Consider the following 21,811-nt stretch of genomic DNA (forward strand, 5'->3'; position numbering starts at 1 on the left):
ATTTCAGAATATTTCATTCATTTCTAGTTTTAAAGGTTTGGAGTTTTGGTTGTCAGGTAAAGGACACAATGGAACCGCAGTCACTTGGAAAAGACAACGAATCAAAACTCCTGTCTTCTTGGTCTTGAAATATTAACCCCAAACAAGAAGACTTTTATATAGCCAATCAAATTTGAAAATATGATTTAATTTTAATACAGGGCTCACACTGACAAGAATGTCAGTTAGAATTCTGATTATTAGGCAGGATTTTTATCTCTGCATACTCTAATGTAAAGCTAGAATACTGATAGTATCAGTAGATCTACAGGAAAAGTGCAATAATGTAACTGATATCAAAATTCAAGCCTTTTTCCGTAACAGGAGTTGGAAGTTCCTGAGGTGATATTCTGATAATTCTTGGCACTCTGTATGTCTGTCCTTTTTCATTTTTTTTTAAAACACTTCATCCATTAGTTGCATTTATGCAATTTTATGAAATTGGTATTTAAGCTGTATTTTGGGTAAGCGCTTCACGATTAATTGGTTATGAGAACACCAAGGAAGTTTTCATTTTGTCCTCTCTTCAATGTTTCCTATCTTTTCAAGTTCTGTCCAGAATAAGAATTTTTGGATACTGTGACCAAAAAAAAAAAAAGACATTGCTGTCTCTACTTTTAACAAAATTATTTGTTAAAAAAAATGTATGACCTTAGTTGGGCAAACCTTGGGCTATAAACAAATACCAGATGCCTAATGTGAGTATGCTTAAACAGAGCCACAAAACCAAAAGGCAGAAACTGCTTTCCCTGTAGTAGTAGTCAGTGCTTTCTACACACTCTAGACTATTAAGATTTTATGTGTTGGTATGTTTTTTCAGTTAAATTAAGGGTTTAAATTGTTACTGGTAATTTCCAATTAATATCATTATATCCTAACAGACAAGAGTTCTGTATTTTGATTTTATATTCTTACTAAAATGATGGAGTTAGTGAGGATGAGTTTTGATATTTTTTGTTGGCTTAATATTTGTGATTCATTGACCAAACAGCAAGATTCATTTTGGTGAGATGGTTTGCCTACATGGGATTTTAGAAGTTTCTCAACAGGGAAAGGGAAGTGCATGCAGATAGACTTGCCAACCCTTTTTTTTTTTGTGGGAGGACAGAACTAAAAAGAGAAAGCAGAAGGCTCGTGTTTCAAAGTGCTTCCCACTCTCTTTTGTCTGTCATTTGTTCAAATTGATTGTCATCTTAGTAATTAAGGTAGAGATTACTTGCTGTTTTCTTTGAGAAGTGAGAGATTTTGATCAGCCTTGAAGGGGTGTCTGTCTTGCCTAAGCACAGCCTGCAGGGAACATCTGGTGTGAATCAGGTACTGAAGGACTGATGTGCAATGCAGTGGGTCTTGCGCACTTTGCACTGGGCAGTGACTGCCTTACTGACTGTAACACACAGGTGCTTTCTTAGGTCTGCCTGAGTTTTCCTACATGGGGAAGTGAAGCCATAAAGCCTTGAACATTCTCTATGAGGATTGAAAGTTATGTATTTGGGCCTTATATAGCAACTGGTAGGGTTATTTTCACATTTGTTTCTGTATATTTTGTACCAGTTTATTCAGGATGCGTAAGAAAAGGAAGAAGGTGCTAACTCTTACGTGTAATTTTTTGGGAATGCGTTTTCCTCCTCAAGAGTTGAGGATCATAACTGTATCACCTAAAGCCTTAGCCTCAAGTTTCAGTTTTTGTTTTCTTGCAAGCACAGTTGTCTGCTCTTTAATACTGAGATCTGAGCAGTCCACTTTGTGATTGCAAATTCTTTGGGATTTTTTGCAGGGAGGGATGTTGGGGTGGTAGTGTTGCTTGTTTGGGTTTTTATTTAATCCGGACTGGCATTAGCAATAAACTGCCATTTTTTCTGCCTGTGAGAATAGAGAAAAAAGCATTATATAAACAAACTTGAAACTGGGTGTAATATCATAGCTAATTCTGACCTTACATCAATAAAGTTATCTGTATATGTAAATTAATGCTGAGACTTCAAAACTACATTTTGTAGTAGACATTGTACTACTAGTAAGTAGAAGTTATGCTGAGAGATGAGTTTTAGTGACATTTGTGATTTTCCTGCAGATTTGCTCAGACAGGAGGAGGAGGAAAGCATCAGTAAGTCTTTGCTGTTAATGTTTTATCAGATATTACATTTTATCAGATTATGTTTGCATCTTCTAGGATGAGCGATTTCCCAAAGGTACTGGACTGGAGTCGGGAACCCGTATCCAATCTGTTCTGTGTTTGCCAATTGTCACAGCAATTGGTGACCTGATTGGTATCCTGGAGCTTTACCGTCACTGGGGCAAAGAAGCCTTCCACCACAGTCACCAAGAGGTGAGCTCATGTGCAGCCTTTGCCCACTCTGAACTTCCTTCTCTTGCTTGTCTCGTGATTTATATCTTTTTCATGCTTGATTTGAAATTTTTCATGCTTGATTTTGATATGAAAAAGAAAATAGGTGATGATTCGTGTTTTCAGCCAGAGGAGGTAAAATATGCAAGTACAGGGACACATCAAGAATTTTACCTTGTGTTCTTTTACAGATAAACAGATTCAAAGTTTCCTTATTGATTATAAACTCAATACAGAGTTGTTAAAGAAATTAACATAGGGCAGGTAAATGAAATGCAAGTGTAAATCAAACATCAAACCCCAAAATCGCTTTATATAAAAAAAGACAATGCTCCGTTATCCTGAGTCTCAGCCTTAACTTTCCAGTACAGCTTTATTTTACATTATAGTAAGATTTAAAAATTTATTTTAGTTTACTTTTTCTTGTGGCTTCTCAAGGAATGAGCTCTATCACAAAACAGTGTTGCAATGTTACAACAAGAGTTTATCAAGTCTCAATGCTGGGTCTCACAGGAGGGGAAAGTGATTTAACTTTAAATCAAACTTGAAGCAAAAGAGGTTTCTGATCTTTACACCCATGTTTTTACTGCCACACACTCTCCAGCGCCAAGATGTGTCTGTCTAGGTGGTGTTTCCAGTTCCAGGTATCCAGGTAGTCCCTCCAGAATTCCTTGCAACAGAAGGACAAGGAATGATGTCTGCCAAATCTTTGTAGTCTCCTGGTTGCTTTCTAGGTTGACAACCATGTGCTGGTTTTGGGTCAGGCTTTTCTTTAGCTTTTAGGAGCTGATAGCTTTTGTTTCTCTAGCCTGCCCTGTCTTGTGAGTTGTCAAGATCACTGTCCTTTGTCTCCCGACTTAGATGCCCTCAGAAACTGTGTATAGAAGTGCTGGTATCTGGATGACCTACTAGTCTAGGTGATGCTCATAAAGCTCTCCTCTGCTTTTTTTAACTTCTGATGCTTCCATATCCAGAAATTTTCATTCATACTCATTTTCCCCTTTCCATGACAGTTCTGCATGCATTACTCTGTTCATGTAAGTCCTGTGTAGCTGTGTTGTCCATACATGTCCACTTGCCCATCTGAAGTTAGGAGCTGTTAACCAAATACAAATGGATTTGAAAATGGAGCAGGTATTGCAAAGGCTCTTGCTCTACCAACGGTGTTCAAAGTGCATCTTTGCTCTCGTGGCAGGGTGAGGATCCCTGTTATGTCCCATTAAGATGTCTCTGATGTAAAGATGAATTTCTCCTCTGTGCCATCCCTCAGAGAAGTGAACCTGAACACACAGTTAGGACAAAATGGACTGAGTTCTAGCCAGATGTGTTGTCTTGACAGTGGTATGAGATCCACCATGGTGCAGTTTAGCTGTACTGAACAGGAATTACTTGTGTGAAAAGGACAGAAGATATTCAGGATACTAAGACTAGTCCTCCCAAAGAAGGAAAACAGCAGCAGTACCTGTCAAGTGCATATTTTGTTTACCAGTAAGCTAATTATGCTGGCATTCATCTGATGTTTACATGTGTACATTAGTTGGGTACTCAGTGCCACTTCAGCTTGTTGTCACACCTTGTGTTTTTTCACCAATAGACAGAGGTCAGGGTAGGGAATTAGATTAGTGTGGTGGTGCCACTGTCCTTGCTCAGAGAACAAAGAACAGGCATTCATACAAAACCAGGTTTCATTAATTCTGCAGCCTACACACAATGTATTTAATTTTTTAAAATTCTCCTATTACTTTAATCAATCTACAATTCAGATAAGTCTCAGACATGCATTGTTTTATGAAAATATGAAGGTCTTATTTTATATGAAATAGCTTCTGTAGCTGAAGTTCATGAATGTCCTACTTGGAAAAGACTGGCTGCTAAATGAAAGTATGTTATTAGTAAATTAAAAATATTTTAAGGTCACTTTCTGAGTTTTCTAAAGCATTCTTTTCATTTTCAGGTTTCAGAAAGCCTTTGGATGCCATTACCAATTTTTATGAAATGTGTGCAAAGTGTTCTGTTTAAAAATATAAAATAAAAAAATACCTTAGGAGGGCATGCAAAAGCTGACCTCTTGTGCTTCAACGTTCCCTTTGTTCCTATAAAGCTTCCATGCTTCAAGGACAGGAGATTATGCATGGTAGCACATCATAGTTAGCTGCAGTTTACATGACATTTGTTTGAAATGTTGCCTGGAAACTGTCATACTTCAAACACTTGAGCTGAGGGATCAGGTCTGGTTCTTCTGCCACCAAAACAGTAATGAGAGAAACAGTGCCTGTTTACAGCTGGAGGTAGCTATTGCTGAAGAGATACAGCCCCAGAAAGCTGTTAAGGAATATTTTATTTCTATGGCAGATGCCTTTCAACAGTATAATTTTTAAAGCCTGTGGCTTATGAGATGTTTGTTTTGATGTTGTATTTTTGAGCTGATGGGTGCCCAATTCTGCTTCTGAAAACCACTGGTAAGCTCTAAAATTGAAACACTCGCAAGTGCATTGAGACTTCTGCAAAATAACAGTCTTCCCTTAAATTGTTACAACCTGATTGTCTAAAACAGCTCAGTCAATTTACTTAGCAGGTAGATAGAGAAAAGAGTCATGTCACTGATGTGCAGTTTTCAAGGTTTCTTCAGAGAGAGTTTCTTCTCTTTTGTTGCAGGTTGCAACAGCAAATCTTGCATGGGCTTCAGTAGCAATACATCAAGTACAAGTAAGTGTGAGTGGTTTTTCACTTTTTTATTGTGTATGTTGCCTTCCAGAATGTGTTTAGTAGGAGCATGGACTGTGATCATATTTAACTGGAGGTCATTGCTAAAGCATAGATTAAAGCCCCTCCCTTGAACTTAGAAAATTATGCTAACATTTTTGGTGTTGAACTAGTTTTCCTCTCTTGCAATCATGGATCAAATAACAAACAATATTTGTACTAAAGGAAAGAAATTTGAACAAAATAGATAAATAATGATTAAAGCAGATTTATCACAACAACTTTGCAGGATTATTTTGTTTTCTTTTTCTTGTGGAAAGGCAACTGCTAGGCTAACTGATCTCTTTCCTATTGCTTTGGTATTTGGTTTGAAATTATGAAGTGTTGCTAGCAAAGCCTATTTTAAGCCATCCTTGATAGCTGCTTCATGGTCCTGTAACTACTGCCACTAAGGATGCTTCATGCTGTCCCTAGCTGGGTGCCTAATGGAGCTTCAGTGTCAAACTGCTCTAGCAAACCCCAGCAACTTTGCTAATAGGTTTTGTTACTTCAGCTAGCAGAGGATGGTAACGCCGAAACTAAACATATTCTGTCAACTCAGAGAAGATTCTAAAATAGCTGCTTCTGTCAACTCCCAGAATTCTTTTTTTCAAGGTGTCTTTCATGACATTCTTTTTTTCAAGGTGTCTTTCACACACTTGTCAGAAGACAAGCAGAAAGCTTCCTGCTTTTCTCTTGTAGTCTCTAATCTTTTCTGCTTCTGTGCTGGAAGTCACTGACTTTGGGGTGGTCATTCCCATCTAGGCAGAATTAGCTGGCACAGACTATTGTACACTAGTAGAATTGCAATTGCATGCAGTAGTAGCTTCACCTATGTAAGAATTACTCTTTCCTTGATTGAGAAGTCTTTCACATTTAACAAAACACAACAGGGAAAGTTAAGTTCAAGCTTGTCCATTTTTATTTCTCTTCCTTCTTCTAAGCAGAAGGCTTCCTCTTCCCAAGCTTTTTTGCATGTGAAGAATGCAAGAATTTTGATCTGGCATTTTGTATCTACATTGCACAGATGAAAGATATTACTAGTTCGAAGTGATACTTTTGTGAGTGTAAAATGTACAAGCAGTAGAGGTTTGCTTTACTTTTGGCCTCAGTGCTTGTTCTAGTAATACACAGATGTACAATTGTGCTTCAGATACTGAGTATGCAAATACGTGAAGTAAAAATACAGTTGAAAGCTTTGCTTCATCTAACATTTTGCTTCTAAAAAGAAGTATGCATACTATTTTCTTTATTCATATTCATGCTGATTTCTCCCTAAGTTGAGCATATATCATCTGCTGCTTAGCTTAGTTAAACTTGTCTGATGTCAGACTACAGTTGTGTCTATATGCTACTTTGCAGCCTGGAAAAAAGTGGCAAGAATGTGGTAAGGGAGAAGGGAAACATAATATTTGACATTCTCAGAAGATCTGAGAGTCTGGATAAGGAAATTTCGTTCCGTAATCACAGTCAGTGACAGCCTTTGAGACAGCACGAACAAGTGTAAAAACCAACAGCTTTAAGTGAGTCTTAGGAAAGATTTTACTTGTGTTTCACAGTTTTAACTCAGCCGCTAGATAGCTAAGATTGAAACCCAGCACGCAAATTCTGCTTTAATTTTAGACCGTGCTGTAGCAGATATGTGTGTATATATATGTATGTACACTCACAAATACTCAAACACACAAGTACTGGTGGTTTTTTCATACAAATTAAAGGGATGGGAGTTCAGTTTCCCTCTGACATCAGTGTTCTGGAGCAAATGGTTCTATGATCTGTGCTTCCAGGTGTGCCGAGGCCTTGCCAAGCAGACTGAACTGAATGACTTCTTGCTTGATGTATCGAAGTAAGTGTGATTTGCAAGATAATCATCTCATGAGTTTTTGATGAGCTTTTCTAGCGTGGCTCTTCCTATCTACCTGTGTTCCCTCAATAGCAATAGTGGAAGCTACTCACTGTAGTCCAAAAGCCAGGTGCAAAGGCACACTTCAGAGGGTGAGCAAACTTAGGTCAGCACAGTGACAAGAACAAGTGGTATGTGTGCCAGTGGTGTACACCTTTTTTTTTTTATGCTGGTGGTGCAGATGAAAATGTGACATTCATTTATACCTCACAGAATTTGTTTATTCTTGCAGTCTTTTGCATGGGGTTTTTTCCTCTTTTTTCCCACCTCTTCTTTTAGAGTTAAATGTGGCCATCTTTTTAGAAGTGAAAAATAGGCTTGGTGTGTCATGGCAATTTTAGAAGGTTTGAAAGGACTTTACAGAAAATTTCATGTGCTTCATCTTCCCCTATTCCCCCAACAATTTTTTGAATGCATGTATTCATAAATATATGGATTTCAGAGTTAAATCCTTGAAGAATCAGGGCTGCCACATGGTTGCTCTTCCCATACATTTTCTGAAGGACCTGTTTTAATTTGCAAATACTTTTATTGCATGTAATATGTTTGCTTTTAATATCTTGTCACTATAAGGCAAGATTAATTTGAAAGCATAGAAAGAGTGTGAAAGCTTGAGCTTACGCTTGCAAAATCAGTTTAGTGTCTTAGGTGATCTGCTCTTCCTTCCTTTCTTTTTGTTTTTCACTGCTATAAGAATCTTTAAATAGCAAAGATAACCAATAAATTAAAAGATAAACCAGAGCTGTACTTTTGGTAAATCAGTCTGGAGTGCTTAACAGTGTTTTATGAAACCAGTTGGTAGAAAAATTTCAAAGTGCATCACAAAGTAGTGATGATACTAGATGTCTTGTATTTTTGCAGCAAACACTTCTGTGGGTCTTGATGAACAATTCTCAAGCTGATGAGACTAGAGGATGTCCCAGATTCCTATGCCATCGCTCAGGAATGTAGGCAGCCAAGCTGACCCAGCTGAAAGGGAGAGTATTAAACTACAGGGAGGAGTCTGCCCCTTGCAGAGGGGCAAGCTGGGTTGCATCCAGATGTTTTTCTGTTCTTTTTCCTCAGGATGACCTTTTTTTTTTTTTAATTTCAACATAATTCAGAGCATGTCTCCCAAAGAGCACTCTTACAAGTCTTGCACCATTACATTCCTTTCCAGAGTGCTTTTATGTTGCTAACATCCATACTGAACTAGTTTACCAAAAACTATATTAATTTATCCAGATTTATGGACTGGTAATTTTTTTCTTGGACTGGCATAGTACTGAGATTGTTTTAAAGAATTTTGTAATTGTTTTAAGTTTTTAAGGTAATAAGTAATAAGTACAGCAAATATTTATCATATCTTTCTGTAGGAAAATAATTCTCATAGTGCATTATCATTTGCTAGAGTGTTATAGTTTCAACAAAAGAAGAAAGTTTATATTTTAAGGCACAAAACTGGGATATCATTTAATAATATCTTCATGAGCTTCACATAGGCACAGACTTGTATCAGCAAGAAAATAATTCGTTTCCTCTTGGAAGTGGTCTGTATCTTTTCTAACATGGAAGGAGAATTTCCTTCTCAGTGTGGAAATTGTTAGTGTGCAATGTCACCAGGACATGTTCTGTAACATTTCGGAAAGGGCAGAATATTCAGTGCTCCACCTCTTCATGCCCCTGACGATGTCAGACCAGTGTATTTTGTATCTCCTTTCCACTAGACCCAAACAGAACTGAGCTGTGCATATATTCAAGGCCACAGAACAATGCCTTTTGTCTGCTGGGAACATTGTAATCTGGGGGTTATTAATACTCGGCATGTGGAAGATTCAGACTTCTTTTACTAATAAGTTTGACCTTTATCTTTCAATGTTCTTGACTATCCTTGAACAGTTACCACTTGGCTGTGAAACAGAGATTTTTTTTTAATTCTTTATTTTTTTTTTAGTTACAAGATCATTCACTTTCTTCAATTTCAGCTGGTGTTGATAGAGAAAACCCATTAAATAGTTTAAATAGTTGCCTTTTAACTAGTGTTAAGGATTAGATAATATGGCATGGATTTAGCCATTTCTTAATATTTTAAAAGAAATTATTTTTATTGGTTTTCTTTTTCTACTTTTATTTTCCTTTTCCCTTCTACTTTTAAAATTTTTGGTGTGTTAGAGATGCCAAAGCATTTTGATGCATTCTTGGTATTGCTCAGCAGGAGCCTATTCAGTTCACGGCAGGCAATATTTAGTAGTCTTTTCCATTTTCTACAGAGAAAATTCTATGTATAATAAAGAATATTCTCAATTCTGTAAAGTAAAGGCTCAAGGGAACAGAGCTAGGACCATTTCTTAATTCCCTTGTGCTGTAGCAAGCCAGTCAGTGATTTTCAAGGTGCAGTGGTTTGTCCTCACCTTTTCTGGCTCCATGTTCAGCTGTAGTGAAACAAGAGCCCCTGACACTAATTTGAGAAGTGTTTGACTAAATGCCAATGTTTACTGACTTCTCTTTCTCTGCAGAACATATTTTGATAATATAGTTGCAATAGATTCTCTACTTGAACATATAATGGTAAGTGGTCTTTTTCACCTCTAAGTTTATTAGTTGTAGGTATTAAAGCCCTTCATTCTCCTTCCCTTGAAGACATTATGTAATTGAAATACATGAGCTGTTTGTAGTGAAAACATAATACAAACAGTATAAACATGTCTATACAGAAAAGGTGGTAAAGGATGGCTTGATTTGTCATTTTTGCAACAACTTCTGTTCACAGCTTTCTGATGAAATGAAACAGGACTTTGTCTGAACTAAATAGTTACTATTGTATTCTGAGAAAGTTTCAAAAATGTAACAGAAAGGCTTCTGGTTTTCTTTCTATTTCATCACGCTGTATTGATTCCTTATTCTAAATTAAATTTGCTACATGCTGCAAAACACTGCTGAAGAAGTTACTGTCTGTAGCAGGGGATAGAGTTTAAAAGTTACTCCTGGGGTATTTTTTCAATTGTTGAATGAGATGTGTAAGACCTTGGAAAACTACACCCATAACTAGAGTGACAGTCAGTCAATGTTTTATAGAAACCACTAAACCCAAGTGGTTAGTTCTTCCCATTGAAATAACTATTTAATGACTTTTAGTACTGTTCAGAAGCAGTTTATGAGTTTGTAAATCAATTTTGAATTCAGAATTATTTTCTGAATAGTGTTAACAAATGTGGGTGAACTGGCAGTTTATAACCTTTTGAGTGTTTGATATGTGAATTATGCTTTTTAGCTTTATGCACATTCATTGCATTCTGCAGTTCTTTTTCCTAAGTGTAAACCTGAATCAGGTCTGTGATTACTATTGTTTAAAATTTGCACATTCAAAAAATTACTTTCCAACAGTGCTCTGATGCATGCCCCAGTCTTCAAAGTGATATTCTTAGCTAGACTATTCAAAGACAGCAATGTTAGAATGCAAACAACAATAAAGTGGTTTTATTTAGAAACGTGAATTAGTAATGGAAAATATTCTGCAGTGTTTATGTTATTCTAGTTAGTACACAGTCAAGAATTCTGCACATAGGACACATTTCTGAACATTGACTTTTCCAATTTAAATGAATCTCTTAAAAATAGCTTAGCATTTAAAAGAACTGGTACAACATAACATATGGCATTGAGAACAAATATTGAAATTTTTCACTGTTCTTCCCTGTGAATAGAGATCTGGTGGAAAACACAATTGGCAGTAAAATAGGCTTACTCTTTCATCATCTTTTCCAACACTTGGCTGCATCATGATTCTGTGTTTTAACCTATGTGATGTTTCATACTCAGCTTCCTTTAAAGCTCTAGCTGTTGTCTCTTTCATGAGCCAGCTAGCTGAATTATGAGTTTGTACATTTATTGCCATTTTATGGGAGCATGCTTTTATCATGATGCGGCTTATTCTGTGTATCACTGTGAGAAAAGACCAGAACTCAGTTTCTTCTGAGAAATTGAGAAGGTTCTTCTCACTACTTCACCCTTTGGTGATTGCACTTATGATTTGATTTGTTCCTGCAATACTAAAGAAAAAAAAATGTGTGTTTCTTTCCATTCTTTTCATTTTTGTTTTCATCAAAATCTCTCAGCAAAGCTAGTCATATAAAGGTGTTTTTGAAGGAAGGGAAGTAAAAGTTGAAATTGCCTTACAAATTTTCTTGCCTTTGTGCTTGAGTAGTTACAAGCAGCTTATGCAAAAGGTGGTCCCTGGCTTCCCAACTGACAGTGCAGAACATACTTTTTGTACTGATATTCTTTTTCAACCACTGGTCAGGATTTGAGCAAGGGATTTATAGAAGTAAAACTCTCTCATCCCATTAACTATTTCTCAATTAGTACTGTTTAAGTAATCATTTTTGAAAAGTGTGAGTCATGACCAAGGTAAGTTCTTGAGTCATTTGCATTAAACCACAGAAGATTAATTGTATAAAATCAACACTGTTCTGTAGATTTTACAAAGAAATTTGATACAGTATCAGGATACAAGCATTTACTGGACCCCTTGTCCTTTTGGCAGTTTCTGTTCACTCTCTTTTGAGCAAAACAATAAGCAATCCAAGTGGTTAAGGTCTTTAAATTTCTGAATGCTCTAAGGGGGAAAAATTGCACAGATCTTACCTCTTAGATTGCAGTCTCCCTGACTTTTCTGTTCTGATGGAGTAAATGGAGTAGAAGACAGAATCTTCCTGAACACAGATTCAGTCTGTATGGGAGGGCCCTTCAAGTTCTGAACTTGGGCTAGATGATATCTGTGCAGTTCCCCTCCTATGGCATAGAACTAGAGTTTCTCAGATAATGATTTTTCATCTCATATGGGTTTTTTTAGCCGAACATTTGTCCATCTGCATTAGTGTGGAATGAAATACTTTATTGTTTTGTTTCTATTTTTGGAAGACAAGATACAAGGGGTGGGGAAGATCATTCATATGGAAGTCTTATGAATCCTTAAAACGTACCAACTGCATGCATTGTACACCAAAATTTTGTTAGCCTCTTTCTGTAGCTGAATGACTAGGTAGGTATGACATAGAAAGTGGAGCGAGATCCACCTCAGATCCAACTCTACCATGCAGTTACTATACTTTCTAAGCAAATAAGAAACACCAGAGACCTATCTGAATTGGGTAGAGAAGGTTCTTGTGCCTGTATATTGGCATCTTAACACAGTGATCCTTGTTTGATTTTTGTCTCACTTTTCCCTCTTTTTCTCAGAAAAACTATTCTATGTCTGAGAAATACTTCAGTGAATAGCTGCTGTGTTCCCAAGACAAGATTCTGTTCTGACAGTCAGTGCTTCTGGGAGTTATTTTTGCTGAGATAAAACTAGTTGGTTCAAAGTAAGACATAGACCATTCAAGTCTGTTGCTGTACTGTGGTACTTCCTTGGCTGTGGCTGGTACTTTAGGGCTTTGGTTAGTTCATGCACAATTTCTAAGTCTCAGCTCTTGTGCAAGTACTGTCCCTGACATCAGGAGGGTACAGCCTTTTCCTAACCTTCTGCATAGGGCAATCCATAATGATATCTCTAATGACAGAATTAGAGTGTCACAAAATATTTCTGACTTGGTAGGGACCCACAAGGATCATTTGGTCATTGTTTTTTACAGGCACACTTAGGTTTTTTTTTTGAGAAGCAAAAACTACACTCTTTTATGTCTGTCTTTGCTGGATATTAAATACCAATATATTCGCATGGACAATGAAGCCAAAAAGCCAACGTTGTTCTTAGGTCTTGTTCTAACCCGTCTATTTGAAATCAGGTTAAGGTGAATAGTATCTGAACATAAAGGGAAGAAAGGTACTATTTTGGAAAGCCTTGAAAAACAATTAAACAGAAAAGCCTATTTTTTGGGGGGAAACTTTCAAGTCTCTGAAGATATTCCTTCATTTCTTGAAGAGAACACTCAAATTTACAGAGAAAATATTGAATTCAAGATTTTACTTCTGAATTGTGTCCTAAAAGATTGCTTCTTCAAACAGATTTCCATACTGGATAGCTTCTCAAAACTTTTATTATACAGGGATGTATATTTATATCAGGTAAATGACTGCAGCTAATCCAACTCATGACCATTAACTCTAGTTTTGTTTTTTTGTCTGTAGATATATGCAAAAAACCTGGTGAATGCAGATAGGTGTGCACTCTTCCAGGTTGACCACAAAAATAAGGAGCTGTATTCAGACCTTTTTGATATTGGAGAAGAAAATGATGGAAAACCTGTCTTCAAGAAGACCAAAGAAATAAGGTAAGAATAGCTAGCAGAAGAGTGCAGTTTCATTATAACTATGGATGTGCAGGCATTTTATTACCCAGTTTCTGTGCCTATCTGCAGGTACCCTGACAATACTTGTCATACTGTGATATCATTCCCACCAGGACCCGCCTCCAGAAGGTAGTACTTCTGGGAATGACATTGCACTGCCATCGAAACAACGTCTCTGAAGCTATAACGTCACTCCTGGAAATGCCGTCTTCCGGAGGCGGTCCTTTTGGAAATCATGTTGGGAAAAAAACAGAGGTGTTCTGAGGTAGGTAAAGGTGCAGGTAATAGTGCACCTAATCCATAGTCTGCCAGTTTGGGACTTTTTTTCCCAAGAGGTTTCCCAAGAGAAATTAAAATTAGTGCGATTCCAGCACATCCAAAGCAAGGAAATCACAATTTGTTCTTCTTGTGGATGGATTAGGCAAATGTAGAATTGGGTATGGATTTGTCATTCACTTTGAAGATTTCAAGCCAGTAATTTAATTTTACATTCTTAGGTGAATTTAGATGCTCAAACTTTCAGTTAATTGTGATACTGAGCAATGCTTGAAGTGGTGAATTTGAAAATGTATATTGTTTGGTAATGGCTAGAAAGGATTCTCTGACTAAAAGTTATGTGTATTTCTGCTTCATGTCACAGGTACCTAATTTTTACACTTATGCACTTTTTTAATGAAAGGTGTTCATTCATTCTTAATGAATGTTGTTAAACAACAAAGTAAACATAGTGCTTTTCACTTTTCAAAAATTATGAATCCCTAATAGATCCACACTAAGATTTTCAAAGGCATACAGGTTTCAGATTTTCAGCTTCTTAAAAGTAAAGAATTTTATGGCTAAGTATCCTGTACTAAAATTTTCCTAAAATATTCAGCATTGATTTTTATCAGAACTTTATTCATTTCCTCCTTATACTTTTAAAGTTCTGGGCCAATATGAGATGTGATTCATGTCTTCACTAAGACTCCTTTAGACAAACTTACTCCCACTTACCATTGTGTGAGTGAGAATGGAAGGAATAAAAATTGGTGCAATTTGCGTACTGACAAGCAAGGAGGTGGTGTAAATTAAAGAAGATGGCCTGCTTTAACATGCTCTTTCATACTCCTTCGTGATAATTGTTTTTCTTGCTTATATCTTTCTGTCTTCTCTGTATGTTATTGAAATGTTGATTCTAAGTTCAAGGGTGTGAGCCATTTCACAAGTACCATATACTGAAAGTGAAGTGTAACTTAAATATCTGTAAGAAAGTGACACTGAGTGAGTCATCAGGAAGGAGTCTTAAGTTGGTGTGATGTACCTATCATAAGAAGCAATGGAAAAATCTAACTTAAAGTCAGGTGTGCAGGGTGAAATCTTGACAGCTGTATCACTAACTTCAATACCAGGCACCAGGGTACTTTCAGGGTACATTTAGACTTCAAACGTTCCACATATGATTCTTTTTATGTGTTTCTCTCCATAAATTATCTATTGCTTTTATGTCATAACTGCTTAACGTCGAAGTATAGAAAACTATTTACTCACAAGACAGATGCACAGATTTTTGCGATACAACTTCGGAATATATTTATTGTTTTTAACTTCCTTGTGGTGATTAAGGGACACAGTACCATGGCACTGTTTGATTGTCATGAAACAGGCTAGTCATTCCCATTTCCGTGGAAAATCCATATAATGTTCAGCTGTGAAATTTCCACTGGTCTTTTCCCAAAATTTTGTTACCAAATCCACGCGCATACACCATCCAGAGAAACAAGTTCCATGTTGCCTTTGTTGTGTCTAAAGAAGCAATGGATATGCGAAAGTCATAATAAAATCAATGCCTTTTAAAGGTAAACACAAGTCTGAGTTCTGTACAAATGTTATGTTTGTTACGGATAAACCCCTGGGTTATTGAAGGTTTTGAATTTTTGTCACTAAAATGATAATGTTATGTCATGTTTTGTATTAAACCATATAGCTATATAAAATGTTCTCAGAAAGTATCTGTTAGGATGTCCTTTTTGCTTTATTATGTGCTACTAGTTGTTGTAAGATTTTTCTCCTCAAAGCAAGAAAATGGCGCTGGTTGGGAACACCCATTTCTGTGCTCAAGACAGACTCCACTAGAAAAATGTGTTTTCCATATTTTGACTAATACACATTTTTATTTTCTCCAGATTTTCTATAGAAAAAGGAATAGCTGGTCAAGTGGCAAGAACAGGAGAAGTCCTTAACATCCCTGATGCCTATGCAGACCCACGCTTTAACAGGTAGGATGCTCTTCATTGGAGGAGAAGATAGCTCATCAGACATTTGACATAAAATTACTACTTAAATTTCATATTGAGATTCATTCATGGAGCTGTAGTCCTCTCATGAGGAGGTAATTGTAGATGTTTATTAAGTGCTTCAGCCATCAGAGATACTTTAAAGATACAAATAAAGGGTTTTTTATAAAACATTATTATAATGGAGAAAAATTATTTAGATTGTTGCCAATTTTCATTATCGGTCTCCCTGAAATCTCATTAGTTTCATGGGAGAAAAACAGTTCCTAACAAATTGCATGCCTAAGAATACCCAAATGTTCTTTAACTCTGTGTTTGAGGCAATATTAATTTTTTGTCTTACAAGTGAAGAATAAAGGATTAAAAAGTTCTAAGTATGACACAGTAGATAAAAATATTTGAGGGTTTTGAAGGTGAAATTCTTGCAGATACTAATCAGGTCTACTTTAAAATGATTAAGTATATTTTACATCAACATTTCTGAGAATCAATGAATAGATATCCATTGATATTAACTCTATTTTCCTTTTTCTTTCTCCTTTATGGCTCTTCAGAGAAGTAGACCTCTACACAGGCTACACAACCAGAAATATCCTGTGCATGCCTATCGTGAGCCGAGGAAGTGTAATAGGTGTTGTGCAGATGGTGAACAAAATAAGTGGAAGTGCCTTCTCTAAAACTGATGAGAACAACTTTAAAATGTTTGCAGTCTTTTGTGCTTTAGCCTTACACTGTGCTAATGTAAGTTTTATTTACAGTTTTGTAAGTTATAATGAGAATACTTAAGTATTTTGATGTTACAGCTTATTAAAATGATTTATAAGTCCATTTCATTGAATTAACGCTATATTCCTTGGTGAAAATTCAAATTTAAGAGGATGATAGGGATTTCATTTGAAACTCTGGATATCAATTTTGTGTAGCTAAAATGAGAGAGCAAACTCTGAAATGTGTATGATATCTGTCTTCCCTTTTCCACTAAAAAATATGATTCTTATTTACTTTTATGAATTTGGAATACATTTTATAAATTTGATTGGGGAATGGAAATATGCTATATATTCTCTCAATTCCACATTCTTAATACTCAAAGATCAATTTTTACACTTGTATGCTGTGGTATATACTTATAATTATCCAAGCTTCTAGATAAGAGTGGGTAGCTATTTTTTTCCTCAAATCCTGTATCATCTCAAAATTTACTATGTCTGTAAACATAATCAGTATAATGATCATTACTACACAAGTATAAAAATTCAGTGAAATAAAATGTTCAGTAAAAATGCAATGCAGAAGAACTGAGCTATATTTATGGGAGGTAAGATAAAATGCAATGCCAGTTACGCCTGGTGATTTACATTAATTACTTTTAACCAATAGCATCCCAGTGGTACACTGGGGCAGCAAGTTTTATTACCAGGTGCCTCAAGTTGTTTCAGTTGGATCAAGGCAGGTAGAATGGTCTGTATATGAATGACACTTGGGACTATGCAGGCTCAGTTGTGCTTGAGTTCGCTGCTTTTAGATGGTGAATGTTACCATTCAGGGCGTACTGCTCCAGAGGATTTTTTAACTGGTACCTTGTTGTGTCCTCGCTTGTTTGCAAACCATGCCATGTCTGAACCTCTCAGTAATTAACTGTACTTGTTTTTCATACTGAATAGTAATGTAGTTATGATAGGCATCCCATATGCTTTTTACTGTGCGTAGATAGCAGCAATTTGTACCAATTAATAGAATTCATACAGTGGCAGAAAATATAAATTGTGTCCTGTTATAGGTTTTCTGTCAGAATTTTGCAAGGGGCTTAGCTCTGTTTTTGACTCCTGAACTTGGATTGTTTTTCTTGAGAGAGCTCACATGCAATTAGAAGTTAGCTAAGCCTTAGCTATTTACCCGAGTAGATGAAGAGGTTTCCCAGAAGTACTGAATTCAATGTAATCTGTTGCTTTTCTAATGCGTGAAGTTGTGCAGCCAAAAGCACTATCATTTCTGCAGATGTGTATTGTAATTACTGTTTGAATACAGGAAGTAATTTTTTTTCTTTATTAGAATTCCACATTCATGGGCGACTTTACTTTTTCAGATGTATCACAGAATTCGTCACTCAGAGTGTATTTACCGTGTAACGATGGAGAAGCTATCTTACCACAGTGTTTGTACAGCAGAGGAGTGGCAAAACCTCATGCACTGTACACTGCCTCCACATATTTATAAAGAAATTGAGCTGTAAGTATTTTTCTAATGTAGCAGAAGTTGTATATAGCCTGCCAATTTTTTTTTTTTTTCTTATTCGTAGTGGAGTTTTTTAGGAGCACTTTCATTATTTAACTACAGCAATATCATGGTGGTTTTATCTCTGGTTTTCCTATACTTGGCTATACTTAATGACCCGTGAACAAAATTTATCCATCAAAGATATAAAGTTAAACATACTCAGAATTTTTACACAGGCATGGATATATGCAGTAGTTGCTTTAAGCATTAGTTTTTACCTAGTATTTGTAGAGATGAGTTTTCGTTCTTATAGTCCCAAATCACCATCAGCTCAGAGCCAGAGAGAAAGCCAAGCTTGGAATATCAGTACTTAACACCAAATGCATGGTCTCATCCCCTTGGATATGTTTTAGAATTAAACATAGTTCTCCCAGCACATTCCTGGGGTTTTCTGGGTTGTGTGTGTTTTTTAGGTTTGGTTTTGGGGTGCGTGTGTGTGTGTAGGGGGTGTTTGGTTTTTAGTGAGTTTTGAGTATGGATGTATGTGTGTGTTGTGCGTCTGCTTGTGCTTATTGAAGAGGAAAATGATAATTCAGGGTTACAAGTCCTAGGTGCTAGAGGGCAGAGTTGCAGCCTGACTTTGGAGAAGGACTTTCCATCCAGCCTTTTAGACTTTGTCTGACATGATTCAGTTATTTTCAGCTGCTGTATGCTGAAGATGAACCTCTATCTGCTTTTTATTGACCTGTCCCCACTCAACGCTAACAATGGGAGCCCTCAGATTTTTAAGTCACCGTTTTAGGCCCAGGACAATAAATTCTACTCTGGTAACCAGGTGCCTAAAATCAGCTACTGAATTACAAAACCTAAATTGTCTTTTTAAACCTCATCTCCAGAGCTCGCTCACTTCTGTTCAGCACTGAGCATTGTAGCTGGGAGCAACGTGAAAGCCTGTGGGTTTAACAGGGACTGCTTATAGTTAAAGTTCATTACATGCTGAAGTGATTTGCTTGAATGCCAGAGCATTAACAGCTTGCAGGATTACACCCTAATAGAAGCTTATTCTTTGTAATACAATTTCTTGTGCTTTGTTAGGTGATATTATATAACCCACCTCCTCAGCAAAATTGAATTTTACTTGCAAAGATGACAGGTTTCATTCTAAATTATATTAGCATCTTTTAGTTCAAGCAGAATACATTTCACCATTTTCCAAGCAATTCAGCTACCTTCATTCCTCTCACAAGCTACTGTGCTGTTCAGTGTGCCAAGCAGTTAAGGTTCCATGAAGAAAAAATATAGGACTTGCGGCACAGAAAGTGCTGGGAAAGAGTTAATTACTAATTGAAGGAAAAACAGTTCTTCTGTCCTGGGGTCCCTAAAATTAGTGTTGTTATCAGGGGAGAGGAGAAGTCTTCAGGTAATGAAGCATTAAAGATATGGTATTAAATTTTAAATTTTTGAAGTTTTGGCTTGATTTATATTAGCCAGTAAAAACTGATTTCTTTCTCTATCAAAATTGGAGCAACTCTCATGCAATTTATGACAGAAATTATTGGAAAAAAGGCCAGTAAATATATTATTAGACACCATCTTTACTATTCCTGGGAAGAAAGTCCTGAATATTTTAGGAATGCCTGTAAACCTCTCAGTGTTCCTGAGATTTTTTTTTGTCTATTACTTAATCTATGGATCCTTAGATAAAGATATATGTTTCTTTTATGTAAACAAAGCTAAAAGCTAGCTGTTGGACTCCCTCATAAAGGTCTTTTCCAATATAAATTACTAAATGGTTGTATGAAACTATGAGCATAGTTCCATTGACCTTAGCAGAAATATGTAACTTGACGTTACTGAAAAATATAACCTGAAAATTCAGCTTTCTGTGTGTATTTGGAAAGAAGCGACTCTTGCTGGGTATACATTTCCTAGTCATTTTCACTTGTTTTTAGTAACAATGAAAAGGTATTTGTCTTTTCTAAACTGAAACTTTCTTCTTAGATACCATTTTGATATCAGTCCATATGAAGATGTTTGGCCTGCTATTTTTGTCTATATGGTTCACCAGTCCTGTGGGACAGCATGGTATGAAGTAAATTATTTCTTTATTTAATTGTTAAGTCTGTGTTTGTTTACTTACAATTTTTGAGGTAATTACTTCCTAATTCAAGGTCTGTTTTCTTTGATTTTTTTTTCTACTGTTTGGTCTGTACAGGACTGTAATAAACAGTCTGGATTTCTTGTCCCACCTTCTTGGTCCTTAGTTAATAAAATCTGGGAACAGTGAGGTTAAAGAACTCATGATATCATTCTAAAAGTTGTCCTTCTAATATACAGAAAAATTGTTGAGATAATTTTGCTTTTCAAACAGAGGATGGTAAAGGCAACAAAGAAGTACTCTTCCCAAAAAGGAGAGAAGGTGCATGAAAACTGATTTTTCTGATATATAGTTGCCAAAATTAATAATGTATAATGGTAAAAGTAAACCAAGATCAGATCTTATCCTGCTAAATGAATCAGTTATTTACATAGCTATGCATTAATTATGGAAATGAATTATTTTCAAATTAAATGCTTCATTTGTTGTCATTTCTCTCAGTGTGCTTTATCATTATTAAGGTCAGTAGTTGGGCAAGTACTGCCCATTGCTAAAAGAAAGAAGCTGCTCCAAATTACAGAAAACCTACAGATGGTCAATGGAAAGGGGAAGAATGTTCATACAAAAGGGAGCAACATTCAGGAAATGTTATCTGGCATTTCATTTTATTTTGCCAACTGAATGGATGCCCTCAAAGCGTACAGTCAAAACAGAGGATCTTTCTCAGTGGGTGACTCTTCTGAACACAGTTTTTTACTGCTCAGTGTAGTTAGCTTGTTTCTATTCCAGACTGAATGTGGATGTTGGGTTGGGGTTTGTACTTTCCGTCAGGTTCTGTTCTCTTCTCTCTCTGACTCCCAGTCCTTTCCTTTCAATGTGTATCTTTGATGAGAAAGAATTGGTATCTACTTGATGTTTCTCAAATGAGCCTCAGCTTTCACGTATAAAATTAGGGAAACAAAAGTGAGGAAAATATTTGAAAAGGAGACTGTTGGAACAGGAATTGTATTTAATTTCTGAAAGAACAAAATATCTCAAACCTTTGAAACAAAACCAAAAATGTTAGGACTAAAATTTTATTTTAATATATTGAGAAATAAGGTTGTGCCTTAAAGTATTTACCTATGTAATGTGTAATTGTCCTGTCCAGGGAGGATTTCAGAGAAAAACCTATCATACTCTCTACATTTTCTCTTCTGAAGAAATAATATTTTACTGTCCAATCAAGTACAAAATACAGCAGGGGATGAAGTAGTAGTATTCTATGTTGAGGCATCACAGATAATGATTTTTTCTTTGGCTATAATTGTGCTATCTATTGAGTTGAGATTGGATGTAGATGAAAGTGACTATTGTGATATTCTGAATTATGATGTACTATTTAAACAATAGTTCCATTGCTGTCTGACTTTCTAGAATCAAAAAAAGAAAGTTTGAAGTTTTTTGAAAGACAATATGCCTCTGTTTTTCCTAATGTCAGATTAAAGCTAAGAATATTAATTACGTTGCTCAGCACACAACCATAGAAATACACATTTCTACCTGTTTCCATGTAGTAGATGTGTTTACCTTTTTACATATAGGTCAGAGACATTCAGGTTTTTTTGTCACCCCACAAGTACTGAAAAACTAGAACATTAATACCACTTTCCTGATATACCCAAGAAATTATTAAAACACAGCACATAAAAGAAAGTCAAATCGCATCAACAGAGGAAAAAATGGAATAAAGATAAACTGCCTTTTTATGAGGGAAAAAGTCATTGATTTGGGACTTAACAAAATATTGTTTAGTGAGAAGTGAAGAAACTGTGAGATGTGAATTTGTCTCTGAGTCTAAACTGGAAGAAAAAAATCTACAAGTCTTGGAAAAATAAAATCTCCCACTTCTCACAATGTCAATATGGAGCACCTCTATTTAATCAG

At 36.0% G+C, this 21,811-nt stretch overlaps 1 protein-coding gene across 5 annotated transcripts in view; it reads left to right on the forward strand.

The window, feature by feature from the left end:
* PDE10A (phosphodiesterase 10A) overlaps positions 1–21,811 on the forward strand; it is a 166,244-nt gene that overhangs the window by 123,796 nt on the left and 20,637 nt on the right. For 2 of the 5 annotated variants that reach the window (XM_038130515.1, XM_038130514.1), the window contains exons 7-15: positions 2,210–2,365; positions 5,039–5,095; positions 6,913–6,971; positions 9,524–9,575; positions 13,137–13,279; positions 15,460–15,552; positions 16,125–16,311; positions 17,657–17,799; positions 19,789–19,872. In XM_038130515.1, coding sequence (XP_037986443.1) covers positions 2,210–2,365; positions 5,039–5,095; positions 6,913–6,971; positions 9,524–9,575; positions 13,137–13,279; positions 15,460–15,552; positions 16,125–16,311; positions 17,657–17,799; positions 19,789–19,872 — 974 coding nt within the window. The remainder of the gene's footprint in view (positions 1–2,209; positions 2,366–5,038; positions 5,096–6,912; positions 6,972–9,523; positions 9,576–13,136; positions 13,280–15,459; positions 15,553–16,124; positions 16,312–17,656; positions 17,800–19,788; positions 19,873–21,811) is intronic. The other 3 variants (XM_038130517.1, XM_038130518.1, XM_038130516.1) reach the window with 3 other exon arrangements.

The sequence above is a fragment of the Motacilla alba genome, chromosome 3 (assembly GCF_015832195.1).
Source record: "Motacilla alba alba isolate MOTALB_02 chromosome 3, Motacilla_alba_V1.0_pri, whole genome shotgun sequence".
Taxonomy (NCBI): Eukaryota; Metazoa; Chordata; class Aves; order Passeriformes; family Motacillidae; genus Motacilla; species Motacilla alba.